Source organism: Phaseolus vulgaris, chromosome 9 (genome assembly GCF_000499845.2).
Source record: "Phaseolus vulgaris cultivar G19833 chromosome 9, P. vulgaris v2.0, whole genome shotgun sequence".
Taxonomy (NCBI): Eukaryota; Viridiplantae; Streptophyta; class Magnoliopsida; order Fabales; family Fabaceae; genus Phaseolus; species Phaseolus vulgaris.
The window spans coordinates 16,011,302-16,032,418 of NC_023751.2; the positions used below are offsets into that span (position 1 = coordinate 16,011,302).

The 21,117-nt window shown below is 30.4% G+C and overlaps 2 protein-coding genes and 3 non-coding genes across 5 annotated transcripts; 1 reads left to right on the top strand and 4 right to left on the bottom strand.

Annotated features, from left to right (window-relative positions):
- Window positions 1-335: 335 nt before the first annotated feature.
- LOC137821718 (probable sarcosine oxidase) lies at window positions 336-1,930 on the bottom strand. The gene has a single exon (XM_068626447.1). The coding sequence runs from the start codon at window positions 1,713-1,715 to the stop codon at window positions 534-536; it is 1,182 nt and encodes a 393-aa protein (XP_068482548.1). The 5' UTR covers window positions 1,716-1,930; the 3' UTR covers window positions 336-533.
- A 9,558-nt stretch (window positions 1,931-11,488) lies between these two features.
- Window positions 11,489-11,605, bottom strand: LOC137823213 (U5 spliceosomal RNA). Its single transcript, XR_011083083.1, has one exon. It is a non-coding gene; the product is annotated as a U5 spliceosomal RNA (small nuclear RNA).
- A 1,307-nt stretch (window positions 11,606-12,912) lies between these two features.
- On the bottom strand, window positions 12,913-13,029 carry LOC137823214 (U5 spliceosomal RNA). Its single transcript, XR_011083084.1, has one exon. It is a non-coding gene; the product is annotated as a U5 spliceosomal RNA (small nuclear RNA).
- A 1,897-nt stretch (window positions 13,030-14,926) lies between these two features.
- Window positions 14,927-15,043, bottom strand: LOC137823212 (U5 spliceosomal RNA). Its single transcript, XR_011083082.1, has one exon. It is a non-coding gene; the product is annotated as a U5 spliceosomal RNA (small nuclear RNA).
- A 1,639-nt stretch (window positions 15,044-16,682) lies between these two features.
- Window positions 16,683-21,076, top strand: LOC137820447 (probable cyclic nucleotide-gated ion channel 14). Its single transcript, XM_068624548.1, has 7 exons — window positions 16,683-17,105; window positions 17,208-17,760; window positions 18,114-18,326; window positions 18,423-18,724; window positions 18,929-19,040; window positions 19,419-19,655; window positions 19,820-21,076. Exons 1-7 carry the CDS (start codon window positions 17,077-17,079, stop codon window positions 20,531-20,533), a joined length of 2,160 nt encoding a protein of 719 aa, XP_068480649.1. The 5' UTR covers window positions 16,683-17,076; the 3' UTR covers window positions 20,534-21,076.
- The last annotated feature ends 41 nt before the right edge of the window (window positions 21,077-21,117 follow it).

Consider the following 21,117-nt stretch of genomic DNA (forward strand, 5'->3'; position numbering starts at 1 on the left):
TACCTAACCACTCTTCAGCCTAAATAGCCATGTACAAAATTACAAAAATAAAAAACAACTTTCTCCTGCAAAATTATGTTATCTGCATATGCCTTGTACTTTATTTTTTCTTTTTCTTTAGTTGTTGCTACTTTAATAGCATCGTTAATATGATTAATCTTTTCACTTTATTAAGCAAATCTTCGGCTTTTTTGCATGGTTCATGTCAACCTTTTGTGAATATTTTTCACGTTATCACATTTCGAGACGTAGAATAGAACACATGAAGAAATTCTGTTACGTGATGCAACGAAGAAAGCGTTGCTGGAGCGACTCAAAAATAGCATACCAGAGAGTTTCATTGTAGCATGCACTTCCACTTACTTTTTTATTTAAATACAACGGAATAGGTTTAATGTAATTTGATGTAGAAAAACATCAGCAAACCCTAAACTCACACGACAGAAACACTGGGAAAAACATAGACGGAAACAAACAAACGCAAGTTGATAAAGCGACATGTGATGTGACAGATGATTAATCAAGATACCTAGCTAAATCTTGGAGGTTACCCTGAACCTTCCGATCCTAAAGTATTTGAGATCAACCCCTTTGGCTTCCCCGTCCGCCGCAAGCTCCGCCAATATCCTCCCGATTACCGGAGCCATCTTGAAGCCGTGACCCGAAAACCCGCCTCCGATTACCACGTCCTTTCCGAACTCACCACCCAAGAAATCAATAACGAAATCCTCGTCCGGTGTCATGGAGTACATGCAAGACTGTTTTATGACAGGCTCACTGGAAACGACCATGCCAGACAACCTCTCCTCCACCCACTTTTTCAACTCCTCCATCATCACCGCCGGGCCCCAGGACCTCTTGTCGGGGTTGCACTGCTTCCCTCCGTGCACCCCGACCTTAATCAACCCCGGAAACTCCAACGTTGGCGTTCCGTAAATGTACGTGTCCCCGAAGGACGCAAACGTAGGGAACCCTGTCCCTATGGCGAATTTCCCTTCCTGCCCCTCCTTAATTCTCCAGTAACAAACGTGCGCCTCCAGGGGCACTATCGGGAGTTCAACCCCACTAACCGTTTTAACTAACCTCTGCGCCCACGCCCCCACAGTTACAACGCACTTTTTACCGCGGAATCTCTTACCGCTTGCGGTGACAACTTCCACGCCCCCACATTCTTTGTTTTTCTTGATGTCCACCACCTTGGCGTTGTCCACCAAGAAGGCGCCGTTTTTGTAGGCGAGTGTCTGGAACATGGCCACGGCTTTGGTGGGCTTGATGATGCCGCCATACTCGTTGGAGATACCCACCCAATCCTCCGGGATGTCGATGCGGCCGCCGAATTTCTCAGCGACCTGGCCGCGGCGGAGGAGCTGGAAGGGGATGGCGTGGGTCTGGCAGTAGTCGACGAGGGAGCGGATTGTGGGGTCGTGAGAGGAGCCCATGTCGAAGTGTTGGGCCTTGAAGTAGACCTGGTACCCTACTTGGGCCTCTAACTCTCGCCAGAGGTTGTAAGACTCCATGACCAAACGGTAGTAGTGTTTTTGGATATAGGAGACTCGGATTGTGCGGGATTCGCCGTGGGAGGAACCACAGTGGTGGAGGAAGTCGTATTGTTCGAGGAGAAGGGTCCTAAGACCACGTTTGGCCGCGTTGTAGGCGGTGGCGCTGCCCATGACGCCAGCTCCCACGATTATAACGTCAAACTGGGAATCTTCCATTTCTGATTCTCTCTCTCTCTCTCTCTCTGTCACTGCAAAATGAGATGCTATGCTACTGAGTGTGTTGGCGCTGGCAGCCTAATATAGAGGGTAGATTCTTCTGTTCCCCGCAACCTACTTTTCCATCGGAAAATGATAGTTTGATAATTTTGGAATTCTGATAGGTTTAAAAATATAATTAAAAAATATTAAAATAATAGTATTAGAAGTTTTAACGTAGTATAAAAAATTGAAATTCTCTTATAAACCTTTTCCATCTGTTATGTGCTATTATATTTTGGATAATGATATCTCATTACACCAAATCCACGTCATTCAAGATAAAATCAATTTTAAATAATGGATTTGTATAAACACAAATAAAGACTATTCAATATGTACTGTTAAAAAAATTATTGTTTATATATCATTCATTCTATATTTATTTAAACAAAGTGCACAGAGAACAAAGAAGATCAGGATAAAACTGATTAGTGAAAATGGCATGGTTTATTAAATCAGGGAAAAACCATATTTCTTTTCATTTTTTTTAATCTTTATTTTACACTTTTGTTCTCTTCTTCTATTTCCACTTTATCAAACAAATCTTTCGGTGGCTCCACATAGTCATCAAACTTGTTTCTGTCTTCATTTTGTTAGAATTTGCTCTCAATTCCACTATAACAAATTTATTAAATATTAATTAATTTAGATATTAAAAGTAATTAATTATTATATTGCTGAAAGTTAAATATTATTTTATAAATTAAAAAATTATTCATATCTTAAATAGTTTTTATTAATAATAAATATTTATAAAATATTTTTTAAATTGGTATCTAACATTAGTTACTAGGATTTTTGCTACTAATTACTTTATATTCTAAATTCACTAAAAAAAAATGTGTATTTGGTGTCAGTTATTGTTGTATATTGTGTCATTTATAAATGTTACTATTTACATGTATGACGATTCCGCGTATCATCAGAGATCTAACGTCACATAGTATAATTAATATCTTGTATAAAGTAGTGGTTTTAAGGGTGTAATTTATGTTAGTTATAGATTTAGTCACTAATTTAGAATCAAAAGTAGTTTGTAGCTAAAATTTTGATAGCTAATATTATATATTAATTTATAAAATACTTTATAAATTTTTATTAATAATTAAAACTACTTTAAATACAAATAATTTTTTGTTTATAGAATATTATCTAACTTAGTCAATATTGACCAAAACCTCATAACTCAATGAGAAATTACAAAGAAAACAACAAAAAAAGGTTTAGTTTTCCATGCAGAGGCAAAACAAAAAACAAATTACACAGAAGAAAATAAGTTAAGAAAACCTTACGAAAGTCCCTAACTTAATTAATATAATAACTAATTATTTTTCTCTCTAAATTAGTTGATATTTAATGATTTTTTTTAATATTTATTTTTTTATATAAATTATTTTTATCATTTTATTTATTACATTTTTTAATTTTTTTCCCTTTTTCTCATTGTCTATTTTTAATTTCATCTATGCATAAAAAAGGACGTGTGCTTATAACACTTTTCTGCCATGCAATGACTTATCTTTTTATTTGGATAAGTACAAAAGAGAGTAAAAAAAATAATGAATGTAATTAATAATGTGATCAAAAAACGTAAAATGAAAAAGTTGAGTGTATCTTAAATATTTATTAGAATTAATTAATTATATATCTTGTTTAATGAAAATAATAAATAATATTATTCAATGATTAATAATATAAAATTATGTTATTTTAAGAATAATAAAATTAATTTATAACATGAAAAATATTTAGTGTATGTATTTATGTAATTTATGATATATAGTTAATATTACTTACACTTTATTAATATAGATTTTGAATAAATATTAAATAATTCTCATTATATTTTAAAAAAATACAATAAACACTTAACCTTAGTTTTACTTTTTTCACTCCATTTATAACTTTTTAGTAAAAAAATTCCTCCACCTTTTGCATTGTTCTCAATTTTTTAAAATGTGGCAAATTATTTTTGACCGTTAAATTTAAAAATTGTTAAAACTGTCTGACAACTTTTAACTTATACATATTTTTTAACATAATAGCGATTATTAATTTATGGTAAAAGAAAACTTCATTTGTTTACCACAACGAAAACAAAAAATCCATGCCATTATAGTTTTTAAAGAATCAAAAGTATTGATATTTACATAAAAAAAAGTAGTAAATTATAATGTGTTTATTTGTATTTTTTAAAATTTTAAAATAAAATTAAGACAGGATTAAAAAATCTGTGCATTAAATAAAAAAATATTTATTATATATTATCGTAGACTAAATGTTGCAACCAGAGTTTTAAAAGAATGTACATGAGTTTTAAAAGAATGTACATGTATTAATTAAAAACAGAGTTTTAGATATAAAATTTGCACCGTCCAAGTTGATTTGATCATGACTCGATACATAGATTGGTCAAATTATTGTTAAAATCAAAGATATATTTGATTTGATTGATATAATCCTGTGAATAGAAAACAAAACTAGAATAAAACTTTTACGTAATGATTTGTTTGAACTTGATAATAAAATTTTGTTATTAAATTTTTGTTTGTAAATTTTTATTATTATTGAAATTTTTACTTTAAATATTTGTTATCTATATATCCCATACGACACCTATATATTATATAATTATTACTAATATAAATTAATAATAAATATTTATGTATATTTCAAATTTTTGTAAAAACAGAAAAATATTTTTCATGACTAGTTAAAAAGAATTTGTTCTTTATTTTTTAATCATAATAAAAAATTATATAATAAATTTTAATTTTTAAAAAATTATTGTATTTAATTTTTATAAAATTATGTTAAAATCGTATTAAATTTTTTATAAATTATTTGTTGAATTAAACACTTTACCGTTATGTCATAAGTAGTTAGTTACTTTTATTATAACGATGTTTTAAAATATAAATGTAATCCAATTTATTATTTTATATATTAGTAATTTATTCTAATAAAAAAGAGATATATTTGACAGCAGAAACAAATATGTCTGACGTGAGATCTACTTGGATCCACGCAGACATGTCCAAGTTTATCGAAGCCAATTGGTCTGTTGTATAAAAGTAGTCACAGAAAGTTGTCGTTTGTTGGCTGTCTAATTGTTTGCTAATATCAATAACTCATTTGGTCTCAGGTTCCAGACAGCTAAAAGTTAAAAAATTCAGTTATAACCTAAATATTTAGTTAATAATTATAAGCTGTTAATTCCAAGACATCTAAATATTTAACATTTTTTTTAAGTTTTGTAATATTTTTCATGTTAAAGTTATTAATAACGTTCCTTTTGAACAACTAGACAGCTAAAATAAATTATGCAAGAAAATTTAGAGAGAGAAAAACTAAAATTCTAGCATATGCAGAAAAGGAAAATAATAGATTTTAATAAATATTTAAGCGATACAATGAAATAAAATGTAAAAAGAAATAGATTTAGCAGTTAACATTTACAGAAATATTGAGGTATTATGTTAAAAAATACTATATAAATAAATTCAAATGCTAATTTTACGTCATAAGTATTTCTTTATAGTTGAATTAGATTTAAATCAATTTTAATATATAAGAATCTTTTAAAATTTATTATAAAAAAAAAATTATTTTATTAAAAAATGCAGAACTGATCAAAGAGATATTCTAAAAACTAACACACAATCTATTAATCCATCGATAATGGACTATTTAAAGGTCCTTAAACTTAGATTTTAGTCAACTAAAACTTCACAATAGTAAACATGAATCCACGGTAACACAAGATTTTCTTTGAAGTTGAAAAGTGAAATTGACATAAAAAAAAAACACTAAAAAGCTAAGGGAAAGAATCATATTTCATTTTTTCTTTCTTTAATCTCTTTTCTTCACATTTCTAATAATCCAAATGATCACTGAAAAAAGCCGAACACAGTGTGTGTTTGATTTTATTAATGGAATTGCACATCAATTCATGAAAGGACAAAAAAGCAGCAATGATAAGCATAAAGATTGACGTGGTTGGATGAGATAATGTGATAGAGATAGGGCTCCACGTACAATGCTTACTATTTACACTTAAATCAACACTTCAATATAAACTTTTTAAACTATTTAACATGTGAATATTATTTTTTACTACTATTATTATCATCTTATTAATTATTTACTTTTATTCAATCATGTTTAAAATCATTAAATAAGAAACAAAAAAACTTATAGTTTACAATTTCTAATTGTTTCAGTCAATACTATTTTAAAAAAATAATATTCTTAAATCAACTTTAAATTAATAGAAGAAAGTTTTTATATCATTAAAAGAAAATCATCGAATAGAAACCAATTTTAAAGATTAAAAATAATTAGTTGTTATGGTGACTAAATTATAAACCATTTTACAAACTTAAAAAACATTTGATTTCTAAATTAGTTTATATTATAATTAAATAGTTTCTAAATTGATATCTAATTAACTACCAAGGTTTTAACTATCAATTATTTAAATTCTAAATTTGGTAGCAAAAATATTGGTAACTAACTAGATACCAATTTAGAAATCATTTAGTAATAATAGAAACTAATTTAGAAATAATTTTAGAAACTAAAATGAACAGAAGAAAGTTGAGGATTAAACCATTTATATTGTGAAATAATTGATTATTAGTATGATGGTTAGCAACTACATATATAGAATAGAAGATTATATTTTAGTTTATTTAAATTGAGAACCTAATTTATTCCTTAGTCTTTGTATCGAAATAAAGTGTCCTTAACTGAGTAAATTTGAATGGTGCAGAGATATACAACTTGTTTTATGTCTGAACCGTTGAATCCGACTTCAGAGTGAAGAAAATAGAAAAGGGAAAGGTCCACAACAACTCAACCACACACTTACAATCAATCATCAACAGCCCACTAGTTGTATAGCATGAAACATCACTTTCATCCACTTCATCTCTCATTCACATAATCTCCCAACAAGATTTTGCACCATATGCACAGATTTTGTATACAAGAATTTAAACACATGCATCATAGTTTAACATTTAATGGGAGAAGTTAAATATCTTTTTCATTTTTAACACGAAAAGTAGTTTTTTTTTTCTAATCTAAATTTTAGATCTTCTCAGTTTGTAGTGAAAAAACTATGGAAATGAATCATTATCAGTGTTTTTCTTATACGTAACAAATGACTAACAAACGAATTTTCAACGTGAACAATATTATAATATTATAACACTACAAGAAAATCATGAAATAAAAATCAATTTTAGAGATAAAAAATAATTAATTGCTATAGTGACTAAATTAGAGACCATTTTAGATACTAAAATTTTTTTTTGTTTCTAAATTAGGTTTTATTATTGTTAAATAGTTTCTAAATTGGTATCTAATTAGCTACCAAAGTTTTAACTACCAATTATTTAGGTTCTAAAATTGGTAGCAAAAACTTTGATTGCTAGTTAGATACCAATTTAAAAATCATTTAAGAATAATAGAAACTAATTTAGAAACAAAAAAAAAATTAGTCTTTAAAATAGTTTCTAATTTAGTCAATGTAACAACTAATTATTTTTTGTCTCTAAAATTAGTTTATATTTCATGATTTTCTTGTAGTGTGACATTCATATCAACGAGTAAATCAACATGAAATATTTTAAGATTTTAATCCAGGTGAAAATTCGTTTCACATATAAAAAAACTAACCGTCTTTCCAATAGTTTTTCTTTATAAATATCCACGAGATATAAAATTTGTACTAGAAATAAAAATCAATTTCGCATTAAAATAAATAAACAAAAATCATATTTAACCTTTAAGTATTTAAAAAAAACTTTATTTTGATAAAAGATAAATTGTTGGATAAAATAGATTAGATTTAATTATATTTTACTAAAATTTAGGATAATTTTGATAATATAATTTTAATATTTTATTAAAAACAGAATACATACATCTGCTAATCAAAGTGATGGTCAGTTGAGTGTCATTTTGTAATGAAAAATAATAATAACTTGAGAGAAGTGATTGATTGTTGGAAATTAATATCCAGTAATATATTAAAATAACATAAGGTGCACCGTTTTAGTGTCTACTCATAACCATATTATATGATTATTGTTGCAACTTGACTTCTAATTATTGAAAGGCATCATCATTAATAAACAGTGAAATATATAAGAAAAAAAATATGTAGATATAAGATTTTTTTTTTTCAATTATTGTTGCAAGTGGTTTGCAGAAAATAATTTGATATTATTGTCCACTAATTTTAAATAAAATAATATATAATATAAAAATCTATAATTATTGTGCATCTTGACATTTGTGTGTTTTTAGCCCGTATAAATGGAAGAATGTTTTGAAGTGAGGTTTATTTCAAAAGATTCTACTTAGTTTTATTATTCTAAATATTTTCTAATAATTATGGTATATTAATAACATGAAAGTCAAATTCTGCCTTCACCTTCGTATTTTTCTCCCACAACTCCATATTTATGGTAAAAAGTTTTAATTCTTTTAAAAAATTTAAATAACTTTAAATGAAGAGCAATCTTACATTTTTATTATTTGATACCTCTTTTTTAGTGCATATCTCTTCTAATTGTAATATTTATATTTTTTTTCTTTAAAGAGTTCTATTATTGGAGTATGTATAAGGGGTTTGACAAAAATATTTATTGTATTTGACATTTCAGTACAAAAATAATTTTGTTGTGTACTTCATTTTCCATTTTTTGTATTTAGTTGAGTTTTTTTAACTTTGTGACTTTTAAAAAAATAAACAAAAATAAGAACAATACAGTTACCTTACCACTAATAAAAATATCAAAAAACGTACTTCAATCACTAATATTCACTAAGCTACCATTAGTCACTACAAATAAGTACAACCACTTGAAAAAAAAAACACCACACACTCTTTATCATACTTAATAAGATATTGTTAAAATTTAAAAAAAAAATATTAAGATAAATGGAGAAAGTAGGAAGTGAATTTGCTTACAAGATATTAATAACCATCATATCTCAATAACGAAATCGAAAAGATATTATAATATTGACAACATTGTAGTTTTTTTTTTTGGTTACTAACAGTGTTGTTATTGAAAAACATTCCGATTAAACACGAGAATATCCTCAGTTTAATTTCCTTTTATAAAATTTCTTTATTGTGGTAGTTTGACAGTTATTGTAGAACCTGTTTATACTAGCTGGCTTATCTGTTATTTTTTTAAAATAAGTGTTTATTTTTTTTAAAAATAAACTTATTTATAATTTTGAATATATTTATCTAATCCGTCTATTTAAAAAAAATAAAGAATATTATTTGATCTTAAATAAGTGCATATTTTACACTTGATAGTGCATATTTTACACAGAATATTTGGATTCAAAGAAAATGTCATAGAAAAACTTAACTGGGAGTATACCATGGTGCACTAAAGCAATTGGAACAACAAAATCATTTTGGATTGCATTCAATATAAGTAAAGAAAAGATCAAAATATCTTTAATGAAATAAAAATTAAAATTCAAGTAAAATGTGCATCCTTTTTTTTTTCTCTGGTCACCGCAAAAGTTTGGAAACTTAAACAAAGAGTAACTCAAACACTTTCATTCTTATTCTTCTCATGACTGTGACAGCATCAGAACTCGAAAGCAGCGTTGAGGTACTGCGACGATAGCAAACAAAGTCATCGGAGAAGAATTGAAGCCACCGGAGAAGGACTACTGGCTCACAATGACCACTGAAAAATGAAGGGTGCACTATTGAGTTGTGTATACATTTATCTAAACCCTAATTTTCATTTAATTAATGATATTTTGATCTTTTACTTTGCATATATTGAGTGAAGTCCAAAATGATATCGTGTAGGGAGAATTTGCCTTGGAACAATGTCTATTAAGACCAAAACTTGAACAGTCAGTACACAGAAATTATGGAACTTAACATTTTCATCAATGGTCCAAGTGCTGTATTGGATTGGGCTACTTGGATTAAAAAGGAGATGTTTCTTTTTGCATCTCTACATTTTTTGTCTGCACCGCTACAGTACAATTACAAAAGTCTTTAGGACTTCTTAAAACAAGCATACTACACTTTCTTTCTTCCTTCTCTGCAAATACATTGGCTTCATCTTGCTGCTTTCTTTTTATTATTTACAACTAATGGCGCTAATGAATCAGATTTGCAAATCCAGAATGAGGTTTTATGAGATTTTTGTGTTATTGTTTTATGTTTTGTTCATAATTTAACCATAGTTTAAATACGCATTTCTTTCTTAATTAATTAAGAACAAAACTGTAACTCCAAAACCAAAACTAGACACATTTTCATCTTTACTTTGCACACATTCTACCAGCACCAATAATCAAACGCACCTTCTACGAGCGCCACTAATCAAATAAGCAAAGCATAACCATTAACAATGCTTTTTTAAATAAAAGTGGCAAGGCTGATTTGGTATTTCTATAAATGTATCGGTGTAGGAAGAAAATTATAAAGATGTTCTTTTAGAGTGGGTTTGTTTCCAATGATTTACTATACAAATATTTGGATTCAAAGACTTGTGCACAAAAAAATAAGAGTATATACCGTAAATAATAAATATCATCTCTTAAATTTTAGGAGAATCAGAAAATTTATTTTTCCAATTTTACTTATTTTATATATATTATTGCATAAATTTAACTAATACAAATATTTTAATAAAATATAATAATAATTAATAAAAATAAAACTTTAATATAAAAATATTTAGTTATTTATAATAAATAAATTATATAATAATAATAATTATTATTATAAATATAATAATATTATTTACCTTTAATATTAAAAATATTTTTAATTATAATTTTTAAATATTTAAATTATTTATTTTTATATAATAGTTTATAATTTTTATATATATTCATAATTTTACATGTAAATTATTTTTTGTTAAATTCATATTTTTTTTCAAAATCAATTACAATAATAACATAAATAACTTATATAATTTTAATTCATTAAAATTATAAAAAAACTCAATATTTAATTATTCTATTCTTTTAAAAGTAAATTTACAGTTTTATATTTTATATTTTTAAAATACCCTCTCAATCATCATTACTCTAAAAATTTCAATCAACTTTTTTCGATTTAGTTTCTTAATCAACTACACAAATCTCTATATTCTTCCATCAACTTTTCTTACAAATCACTATAACATAACCTAACTTTTGTCACATATTCATTAATCAACTACACAAATCTCTATATTCTTCCATCAACTTTTCTTACAAATCACTATAACATAAGCTAACTTTTGTCACATATTCATTTCCTACACAAATCTCTATATTCTTCCATCAACTTTTCTTACAAATCACTATAACATAAGCTAACTTTTGTCACATATTCATTTCCTCCCAAATTCCCTATAATATATCCCGGATATTCCCTTCAAATCACTATTATAATATAACCTAACTTTTTTCACAAATTCATTTCCTCACAAATTCTATACCCCATATTCCCTTCCACACACAAATATTATTAAGTTTTGAAACTCAAATTCATTTCCTCACAAATTCTATACGTCATTCCCTTCCACACAAACATTACTAAACACCAATGAAGTTCACAAACACAACAGATCAATAAAATATTATTAAATCATTATATTTAAGAATAGGTCCATGTATAATAAATATAATATCCATTAAAGCTTTCTTAGTAATACACAAAACTTTCACTTACATTGAAGGATCTATGAAAGATCCATGTATAAAAATTAGCGTATGCCGTTTATTGTGAAAAGTACACGGTATTCTTTAGTAAAAGGCGAAAGAATAGTTCGCTTTGTACATATCACACGGCTCCGTGACTTTATTAGAGAAGCTTTTCCAATTTATAACATATTTAATTGGCTTTCATTTTCTATATTGATCATTGTGGGCTTTTAACAAGTAACAAATACCATAACAGTACATGTGATGCAGCTAAGTCAATACTCACACTCCTTCCTCCAGAGTTCCTTCAACAATTGTTCCTGAGTTGTTCCTTAGTTCTTCATGTCATCATTATCTTTTGTTTAGTTTTCTTCTCTTCAACCAAAAGTCATTTAAAATATGATTTTACTTTTGTTCTCCAAGTTTCTTTTGGCTGTTCTACATTCGTTTCAATAATTGGTGCTCTACACTTTGATCTTGTCTTCAATCTAATCTGGAAGCTGCATGCATTATATTTCCAGAATTTATTTTGGATTTGGTTTCCTACTGATATTTTCTTGTTTTTTTATCCTCTATGATATTTGTGGATAGACATTTTTTTTTCAAAAAGTCTTCATGCCATTTGTATGGACTTAGTGAAGTCAAGTTATGTAATTTGTGTTTGGATTCAGATAAAATATCACAGAAAAACTTATCTGGGAGTATACCATGGTGCACAAATGCACTCCACACGTTGATCTGAAACTCTAGTCTCAGAATGAGTTCCACTCAAAAGACCCATTTCATCACATTAGATATTGAATTAGGTTGGTGTCCTTGGCACTAAAGCAATTGGACCAATGTCTCTTAGGACCAAAATTTGAACAATCAGTTTACAGAAATTATGGAACTCGGCATTTCATCAATGGTCCAAATGCTGTATTGGATTGGGCTTGAACTTGGGTTGAAAGGATTCCTTAAGGATTTAGTTCAGTAGTTGGGTGCATGTGCATGACTGTGTCTGGAGAATACATGTTAAACGATATGGAAATGATATGGAGAAGAATGGTTATGAATCGGTTCAATTTAAGCTATCTATGTTTCATTTCATTGCATCAAATTGAAAACCTGATGCAATGATATGGAGAAGAATGGTTGTGAATCAATTCAATTTAAGCATGTTTCATTGCATCAAATTGGGAATGAAAATGACCAGCGAAGAGAAACATTATTACTCTCAACTTTTGAAATAAATCCTGATTACATTCTTACTCGGTAAAAAAGAACACATTATTACTCTCAAGTATACAAAACCAATATTACTCTCCAGATTCTGATGTTTTCACAAATATTTTATAAACAAATTACTTAGACAAATGAAATTGCTTACATACATAAACAGACCAAATCACTAAAAATTATAGAACAACTATGGATCCACCAAAGAAAAATAATACAAAAATTCACACTTATATTGCAGGATCTATTGAAGATCCATATAAAAAAATATGCATATGCCGCATTTGTGAAAAGTACACGGTATTCTTTAGTAAAAGGCGAAAGAATAGTTCGCTTTGAACTTATCACACGGCTCCGTAACTATAACATAAGAAACTTTTTCCATTTATAAGATATTTAATTGATTCTCATTTTATGTATTGATCATTGTGGGCTTTCAACAGGTATCTAATATCATAACATCACATGAGATGCAGCTAATTCAATAATCATACTCCTTCCTCCAGAACTCCTTCTACAATTGTTCCTGAGTTGTTCTTTAATTCTTCATCTCATTATCTTTTATTTAGTTTTCTTCTCTTCAGCCCAAAGTCATTTAAAATATGATTTTTCTTTTGTTCTCCAAGTCTCTTTTTGCTGTTCTACATTCATTCCAATAATTGGTACTTTACACTTCCATCTTGTCTTCAATCTAATTTTGAAGCAGCATGCATTATATTTTCAGAATTTATTTTGGATTTGGTTCCCTACTGAAACTCTTGGAATTTTTTTTCTTGTTTATCCTCAATGATCTTTGTGGATAGACAAATACATTTCTTTTGCCAAAAAATCTGCATGCCATTTGTAAGGATTTAGTGAAGTCAATTTATGTAACCTGTGTTCTACGTGACAGGGAGGTTTCTTTTTTCTCGTGATTGTGAAAGGCTAAAACAGTTAGTCTATCAATGTTTGTAACCTGTATTCACCTGTTATTGGGAGAGATGTTGAAGATGAATTCCATGTTTTTGGTAGTGTAAGAAGGTGAGTGAATGTTAAACATTCCTTGATAATTTTGTTTTCCTTTTTAAAAAAAAATATTTACAAATCAAAACAAAGAACTGAAATTTTGAACATCTCACAACCTATTTATCCATAACACACATAATGCAAATGTGTTTCTCTAAATTGAATTTGATGATCACAGAGATGCACACAAAGATGATGATATTCATGCATTACATGGTATGTTTAGTTCTTGAAATGTAATGATAATTTGTTGTTAATGTATTACATGCTGTTATTTAGAAGCTTTTATTTGTTTACCACTTCCTTTTAGTAATTAATTCTTATTTCTTGCTGATGTAGTTGTTTCCTCCTTTTCCATGTTGATGGGATTTTTCACCTTATTATCTTATCCTTCTTTCTCATTTGGACAATCCATAGGCCCATCAGAAAGAAATTGATCCCTTCAATTCCTTCTGAATGTACATTTAACTGCTTGCAATGAGAAACAAGAATGGCAACAGGTGAATGTGTTGTTGTTATGGAAATCTTTGTGAGATGTGTTTGTTGGTGTGACCCAATCCTTTGTTTTTATGAGATGTGTGCTACTGCAATTACTTGTAACTGATGTGAGTGCTCTTGTCTTTGTCTGTGGTAATATATCTTGTTTTCACTTCATAGTTCTCAGTGCAGAAATAGATATTCTGGTTCATTTTCTCCTTTTGTACCCTTTTATGAAGTTCCCAAACTCATCCCAATTTTTTTGGCACTGTGTTTATTATAAATCTGTTGTAATCTGTGTATGCTGACAATAATTTCTTAAAATAAGTTGCTTACAACACTGATCTGTCTCATGTCAGGATTATAAATTTGTTTCAGTTTAACTCCATCTGAAAAGGCACCTCTCATGTCAGGATTATAAATTTGTTTCAGTTTAACTCCATCTGAAAAGGCACCTCAGAGAAATTAGATGATAGACCATGAAATTGTCTTATTCCTCCTCAATTTACAAAAAGTTCTGCTTCAGAATTTTTTTTCTATTATCAGAGTCAAGGAAAGCAGACAAACAAATATTATCAGACTAAGCAAGACAAAAAATTGATTTTGACATTTTATTAAGATTTAAAAAATAGAAAATCATTATACAGACAAAACTAATAACAAAATTTCTCTGGAAAAATTCATAAAATGGATGGATTGGTTCAGTTATAGGATTTGTTCTGTAATTATATCTGCTTTCTGAAACATAGTTTTGACTTTCATTGATGGCAAGGTCCTCTGATGAAGACCCTTTCCAAAAATTGGCGTATGCCGCTTCATGTGAAAAGTACACGGTATTCTTTAGTAAAAGGCGAAAGAATAGTTCGCTATGTACTTAGCACACGGCTCCGTGGTTTAACAACATGAACCTAGTTTCATTTTATAGTATAGAATTTAGTTCAACTTGAAATGTTTCGGATGTGGGCTTTGTTATGAAAAACTCATCCATATACAATGCTTCAACTTCGTTATTTGTATACATACAAAAATCAGAATCATGTAATCTCTTTATCCGTGAAATAATTGAAAAAGGTTCCCGCTAATCACTCACTAATTCACAATAATAACTAGTATGCGCCTTTTGCACTGTTTTCTGATAGTTAAATTGTATTGAAATAAATAAAAGGTATAACTCACAGAAATTTTATAAACTATAGTTAACAATAAACAAGCAATGCTTTAGGCCACTCGTTTAATCTACTAAAGTAAAATTTAATTGTTTAACGGCAATGAAACTGTCGTAAAAAGAACTGTACTGATTGACTCGGTATTAATTAAATATTAATACAGTAAGTTTATAATATTAAAATAATTATAAAGTTTATAATATCACAATTAATTGGTTTTAATTTTGGTTTCTTTGTATCTCAACTGGACAAAATATAAGTGTGAGTTTGTGTTTAGCATGAAAAGATAATGCAGGAAATCTTGTTTTGTGAAGCAACAGTTTAGTGCTTTTTTACTCTTAACATAATACATCTTCAATACAATACAATATCTAAATGGAAACCAAAATTGTTATTTGGATATGCATCAGCTCCCACTATCAATATGTAACATGATATCTACATTCATTTGTCATAATTAAACATTTCACCAATAATATCCACAATTACTGATAAAAATGTTGAGGATAAGACGCATCAACAAAAGATATTTTTTTCTTTCCATTAAACAATGATGGCTTCACCCTAAAGATTCATAAAGTGAGGGACAACAGCACTGGTTTGATTGAAAGAAGGAAATTCAACTACTTTCTACATCACCACAACAATCACTGCAAATGGCGAGAGGTGCAATGAAAATAGAAATGAAAGACTTGATACTTGTAGCAATGGAGTCAACTCATTGCGTTTTCCTCAGCTTCTTTAAGTTGGACATTTAAAAGAAGTTTCTGCAGAAATCATTCAAAAGATTTTTAACTTTTTCGTTAACCAATAGAGCATGATATTATATTTATGATCATTAGTTTTTTGCACGTCTAGCTAGCAAGAGCACATTGGTGCCGTTGATTGAGGTTTAGCAAAAGCTGAGTGGAAAATCTTTAAGATTCCGAACCCTGTCATCAATATTTGATTATTTTACTACTTATGTTGGTTATATTAGAATCACATTGATCTTTAAAAAATGTTATGTTTGTTAATTATATGTGATAATTCTGTCAATTATTTAATGGTTGCTTCGTTCTAAACGTCAACGTCCACCTCATGAGTGCAGGTCACAAGTTCATGCATTATTTTACCCCTTTACTTACAAAACAACCATTAAACTTCATGAAAAACATGTTCATATCTTAGAAATTACATTGAACACATAAATCACATCACAAAAAGATGTCATAAAAAGAATAAAGAAAGAGATATGATGCAAAAATAGAGTGCAAGTAAGACAGAAGAGAAAGTAGATGTATTATAGATAATTTGAAAATGCAAGTTGGTGTATATTGGTATATGTACATATAGTTTTGTCATGGTTCCCACTTCCCACGTTTACGCTTGTCCATTGTGTATTATAGTATAGTTCAATATCTGAGCTGTGTTAATTGCAGGCCGTTTTGGTGGTTACTCTTCCGTTGTCCTCGGAAGCATTCAAGTCAAACCCATTTTTGTCCAAATCCAAAACTGCATCTTTAAGCCTTGGATTGAAGTAAAGCTTATCACTCCCCTCCTTTGCCCAACTTGTCTCTTTCTTCAAAAGCTTATTTTGGTTGCATTTGCATATGAAGAAGAACCAAACACGTTTCATTAATCAGAAACCAAGTATGCAGTGTGATTTTCTTCATTGTCATGTTGCAACTTGCAATTCAAAGCAATGCACTCCTCCTCAGTAGAAATAGTATCTGTGTGAGCATTTGACAGTAATACTTCATCATAATCATAGCATGGAGCTGAGACATGAGAAGCTAGTGAGGTGAATTCAATACCACGGTCATCTTTATTATTCTTTTTCATTCAGTTTATTCCCATTGTTACAACTTTGTCAGATTTGATTAGTGGTTTTGAAAACTCTTAGGTTCTCCAATGATGGAAAACAGACTCTTGAACTTCCTTGGGAAAAGCTAGACTCTCACAAACACCATGAGAAGGCATTCACAGTCTATCCAGAAAGCAAAATGAGTATTGGTGACAAGAACAGAATGAGTATCAAAATTCCCTCGCTTGCCAAGTTTAAGGTTTTCCCAGAAAACCATGAGCCATGGAAGAAAAGAATTCTTGATCCTGGCAGTGATGCAATTTTGGAGTGGAACCGGGCATTCCTGTTTTCTTGCATTCTGGCACTGTTTGTTGATCCACTGTTTTTCTACCTTCCATCAGTAGCAAATGATGGGAAATCATGGTGTATGGCTATTGATTTGAATATAGGAATTGTTGTGACATGTTTCCGGACATTTGCTGATGTGTTCTATCTGCTCAACATGGTCATCAAGTTCAGAACTGCCTATGTATCCCCGAGTTCTAGGGTGTTTGGAAGGGGTGAGCTTGTTATGGATCCTAGGCTGATTGCAAGGCGATATTTGAGATCAGAGTTCTTCCTAGATCTTGTTGCTACACTGCCTCTTCCCCAGGTACCACAAATGCTTCTGCTTTGGTAGTCTCATTTTGTGTTTAATGCATAAAACATAAAAACACCAATATCACGTTTACTGACTGAATAAAAGTAACATGTTAAGAGTATAAGCTTTAATAAAAAGTCCCACATTGAATAGAGATTAAGTATATCTTTTTAAACTTGAATTCAACTTCTTTATTCCTTCTCCATTTCGAAAAGTAGGAAAACTTGCAAATTTCATGTTTTAAAATTGAGTTACATATGGCATAGAGATCGTTTGTTCTCTGACTTTGTATATTTGTCCCTGAAAGATTGTCACGGTTTGGAAGTGATGTTAAATGACATGTTTTTTCTTTTCTTTGTTGGCAGATTGTGATTTGGTTTATGATGCCAGCAATCAGAAGCTCCCATGCTGATCATACCAACAATGCACTTGTGCTCATTGTTCTGCTTCAATATGTCCCCAGATTATATTTGATTTTCCCATTAAGCTCTCAGATTATTAAAGCCACTGGTGTAGTTACAAAGACAGCTTGGGCTGGGGCTGCTTACAATCTTTTACTTTACATGCTAGCTAGTCATGTATGTTATGTTTTCTTCAATCATAAATTGCCTTTCAATTAGTTGTTATCTCGCGGCATTTCAGATTTTTAATTATTCATTACTCCCTTTTTGTAGGTGTTGGGGGCATCATGGTATTTGTTATCAATTGAAAGGCATGCTTCTTGCTGGAAATCTGAATGCAGAAATGAAAGCCTCCCTGTAAAATGTGTTCTCAAGTACTTAGATTGCAGTACTTTAAACCACGATGATCGCATGAAGTGGGTAAACAATACTTCTGTGTTTGGTAACTGCAGTCCTCAAAATAGCACCAATTTCAACTATGGAATTTTCGTAACTGCAGTGGAAAATAATGTTATCTCCTCTGTGTTTATAGAGAAGTATCTCTATTGTCTGTGGTGGGGCTTGCAGAACTTAAGGTTTGGTTCTACAACTGTATTTAACCATATCTGCTTTGACTATATTACACTCTCATTAGAAGCCAAAGATTTGTTTCTTCAGTCTGAATACCCAGTTATCTTTCCTTACACTACAGATAAATATTTGACGTGAATTAAACTGAACATCACATGTCTATCTTCACTGTTCGCATTTAGTTAATCTTTTCCTTTCTGTATTTTCAGTTCCTATGGCCAGGGTTTGACCACAAGCACATTCGTTTGGGAAACTGCATTTGCAATACTCATTGCTATTCTGGGTCTGGTTTTGTTTGCCCACTTAATTGGTAACATGCAGGTACTTAGGATCTTCAAATCCACGAAACTTTACTTTAAAAAATTATTTTATTTGCAACAATAAGTTCCGTAGCTTCTAAGCTTCTTTACATTTCTATTACTTGAACACAATCCAGCACACTTTTTATGTTTTACTAAAACCTTTACACATAAATTCTCTTTTCTTCAACAAAAACACTGAAACAGTTGCAATGGTTTGTAATCTTTTTGTCATTCTCATTTCAGAAAGAGTTAATATCATCATCAAATAAGTTAGATTAAAGAAAATCCTCAATTTACATGTACAGCTAAATAAGACAAAAAGTCAATACCAAATTGTTGACTATAACTAAGCATCCTGAATTTATGTGAACACCTAAGAATGCTCAATTCAGTGCAGACCTATTTGCAATCTATTACTGTGAGGCTTGAAGAATGGAGGCTCAAGAGACGTGACACTGAAGAGTGGATGAGTCACCGTCAGCTCCCACAAAATCTGAGAGAGCGTGTCCGAAGATTTGTTCAATACAAGTGGCTTGCAACTCGCGGGGTTGATGAAGAAACAATCCTACGTGCCCTGCCTATTGACCTACGTAGAGATATCCAACGCCATCTTTGCTTGGACCTTGTTCGACGTGTAAGTTTTCTCACAATAAATATTCATCTATCATAGTACTATGCTCTCATCAACATCAAGAAATGTTGAATAGTTTAACTCATCCATGCATAAGGAGTACAGGTAAAATCATACTATATATGACTATCTTCTCTGATAAATGCCTTCTTTTCCACCAACTACAGGTTCCTTTTTTCTCGCAAATGGATGATCAGCTACTTGATGCAATATGCGAGAGATTGGTATCATCCTTGAGTACTCAAGGCACGTACATAGTCAGAGAAGGAGACCCGGTTACAGAGATGCTCTTTATCATCAGAGGGAGACTTGAAAGTTCAACAACAAATGGAGGCAGAACTGGTTTCTTCAACTCCATTACCTTGAGGCCTGGTGATTTCTGTGGAGAAGAGCTACTTGCTTGGGCATTGCTTCCAAAATCCACTCTCAACTTGCCTTCTTCTACGAGAACTGTTAAAGCCCTTGTAGAAGTTGAAGCCTTTGCACTAAGAGCAGAAGATCTTAAATTTGTGGCCAATCAGTTTAGACGTCTCCACAGCAAGAAGTTGCAGCACACTTTCCGTTTCTACTCTCACCATTGGAGGACATGGGCAACATGCTTCATTCAGGCTGCTTGGCGCCGGTTCAAGAAGAGAATGTTTGCGAAGAGCCTTAGCTTGAGGGAATGCCAGTCCTTCAATCACGATGAACATAATGAAGAAGAGCACAGTGCACTGACTTCAAGCACTGCACAAGTAAAACAACACTTAGGTGTCACTATACTGGCTTCAAGGTTTGCTGCAAACACAAAGAGAGGAGTTCAGAAGATCAAGGATGTAGACCTGCCCAAGTTGCAAAAGCCTGAAGAGCCAGACTTTTCAGTAGACCCTTATGATGATTAGATCAGCAGTGCTATGTCTAGAGTTCCATGACCATCTTCGAGAGTTAAAATCATTACTCCTCACACAAATAGTTCAGGTCCATAGCTACAATACGTGTGCATTATTTGTTTGTTGATGGAGAAGCTTTCAGGTTTTCTCTAAGCCTGACCTTCTTTTTGGGGTGGTTCAGCTCTTAGACCACTTGCTTTAGGATGTGTGATCCCATCGCAGTGAACATCGTTGATGTTTCCATACGCATCAACTTCTAGCAAGAAGTTGCTTTTGTGTGTTTGCCGCTCGGTTCATCTTCACAAAAAACGATTTTTATCTTGTATATTACAGTTACATGACATGCCACCTGTATATTACACTGCACCATTGTTCTTGCTTGTATATTTTTCTACTTTTTCCCGTCTTACCACATAGTTCTGATTCTTGCTTTTTCGTTTTCATTGTAATTTAAATATACAATTTATTTTGACTACTGTGAAGACTTAAAGCATTGTCATAAGATTTTTGATGTTATATTCAGATGAAAAGGATTTCGCAGTTGAGATTGGCAAACCACTTGTGAAGGCAAAAATTTATATTATTATTTGGCCAGC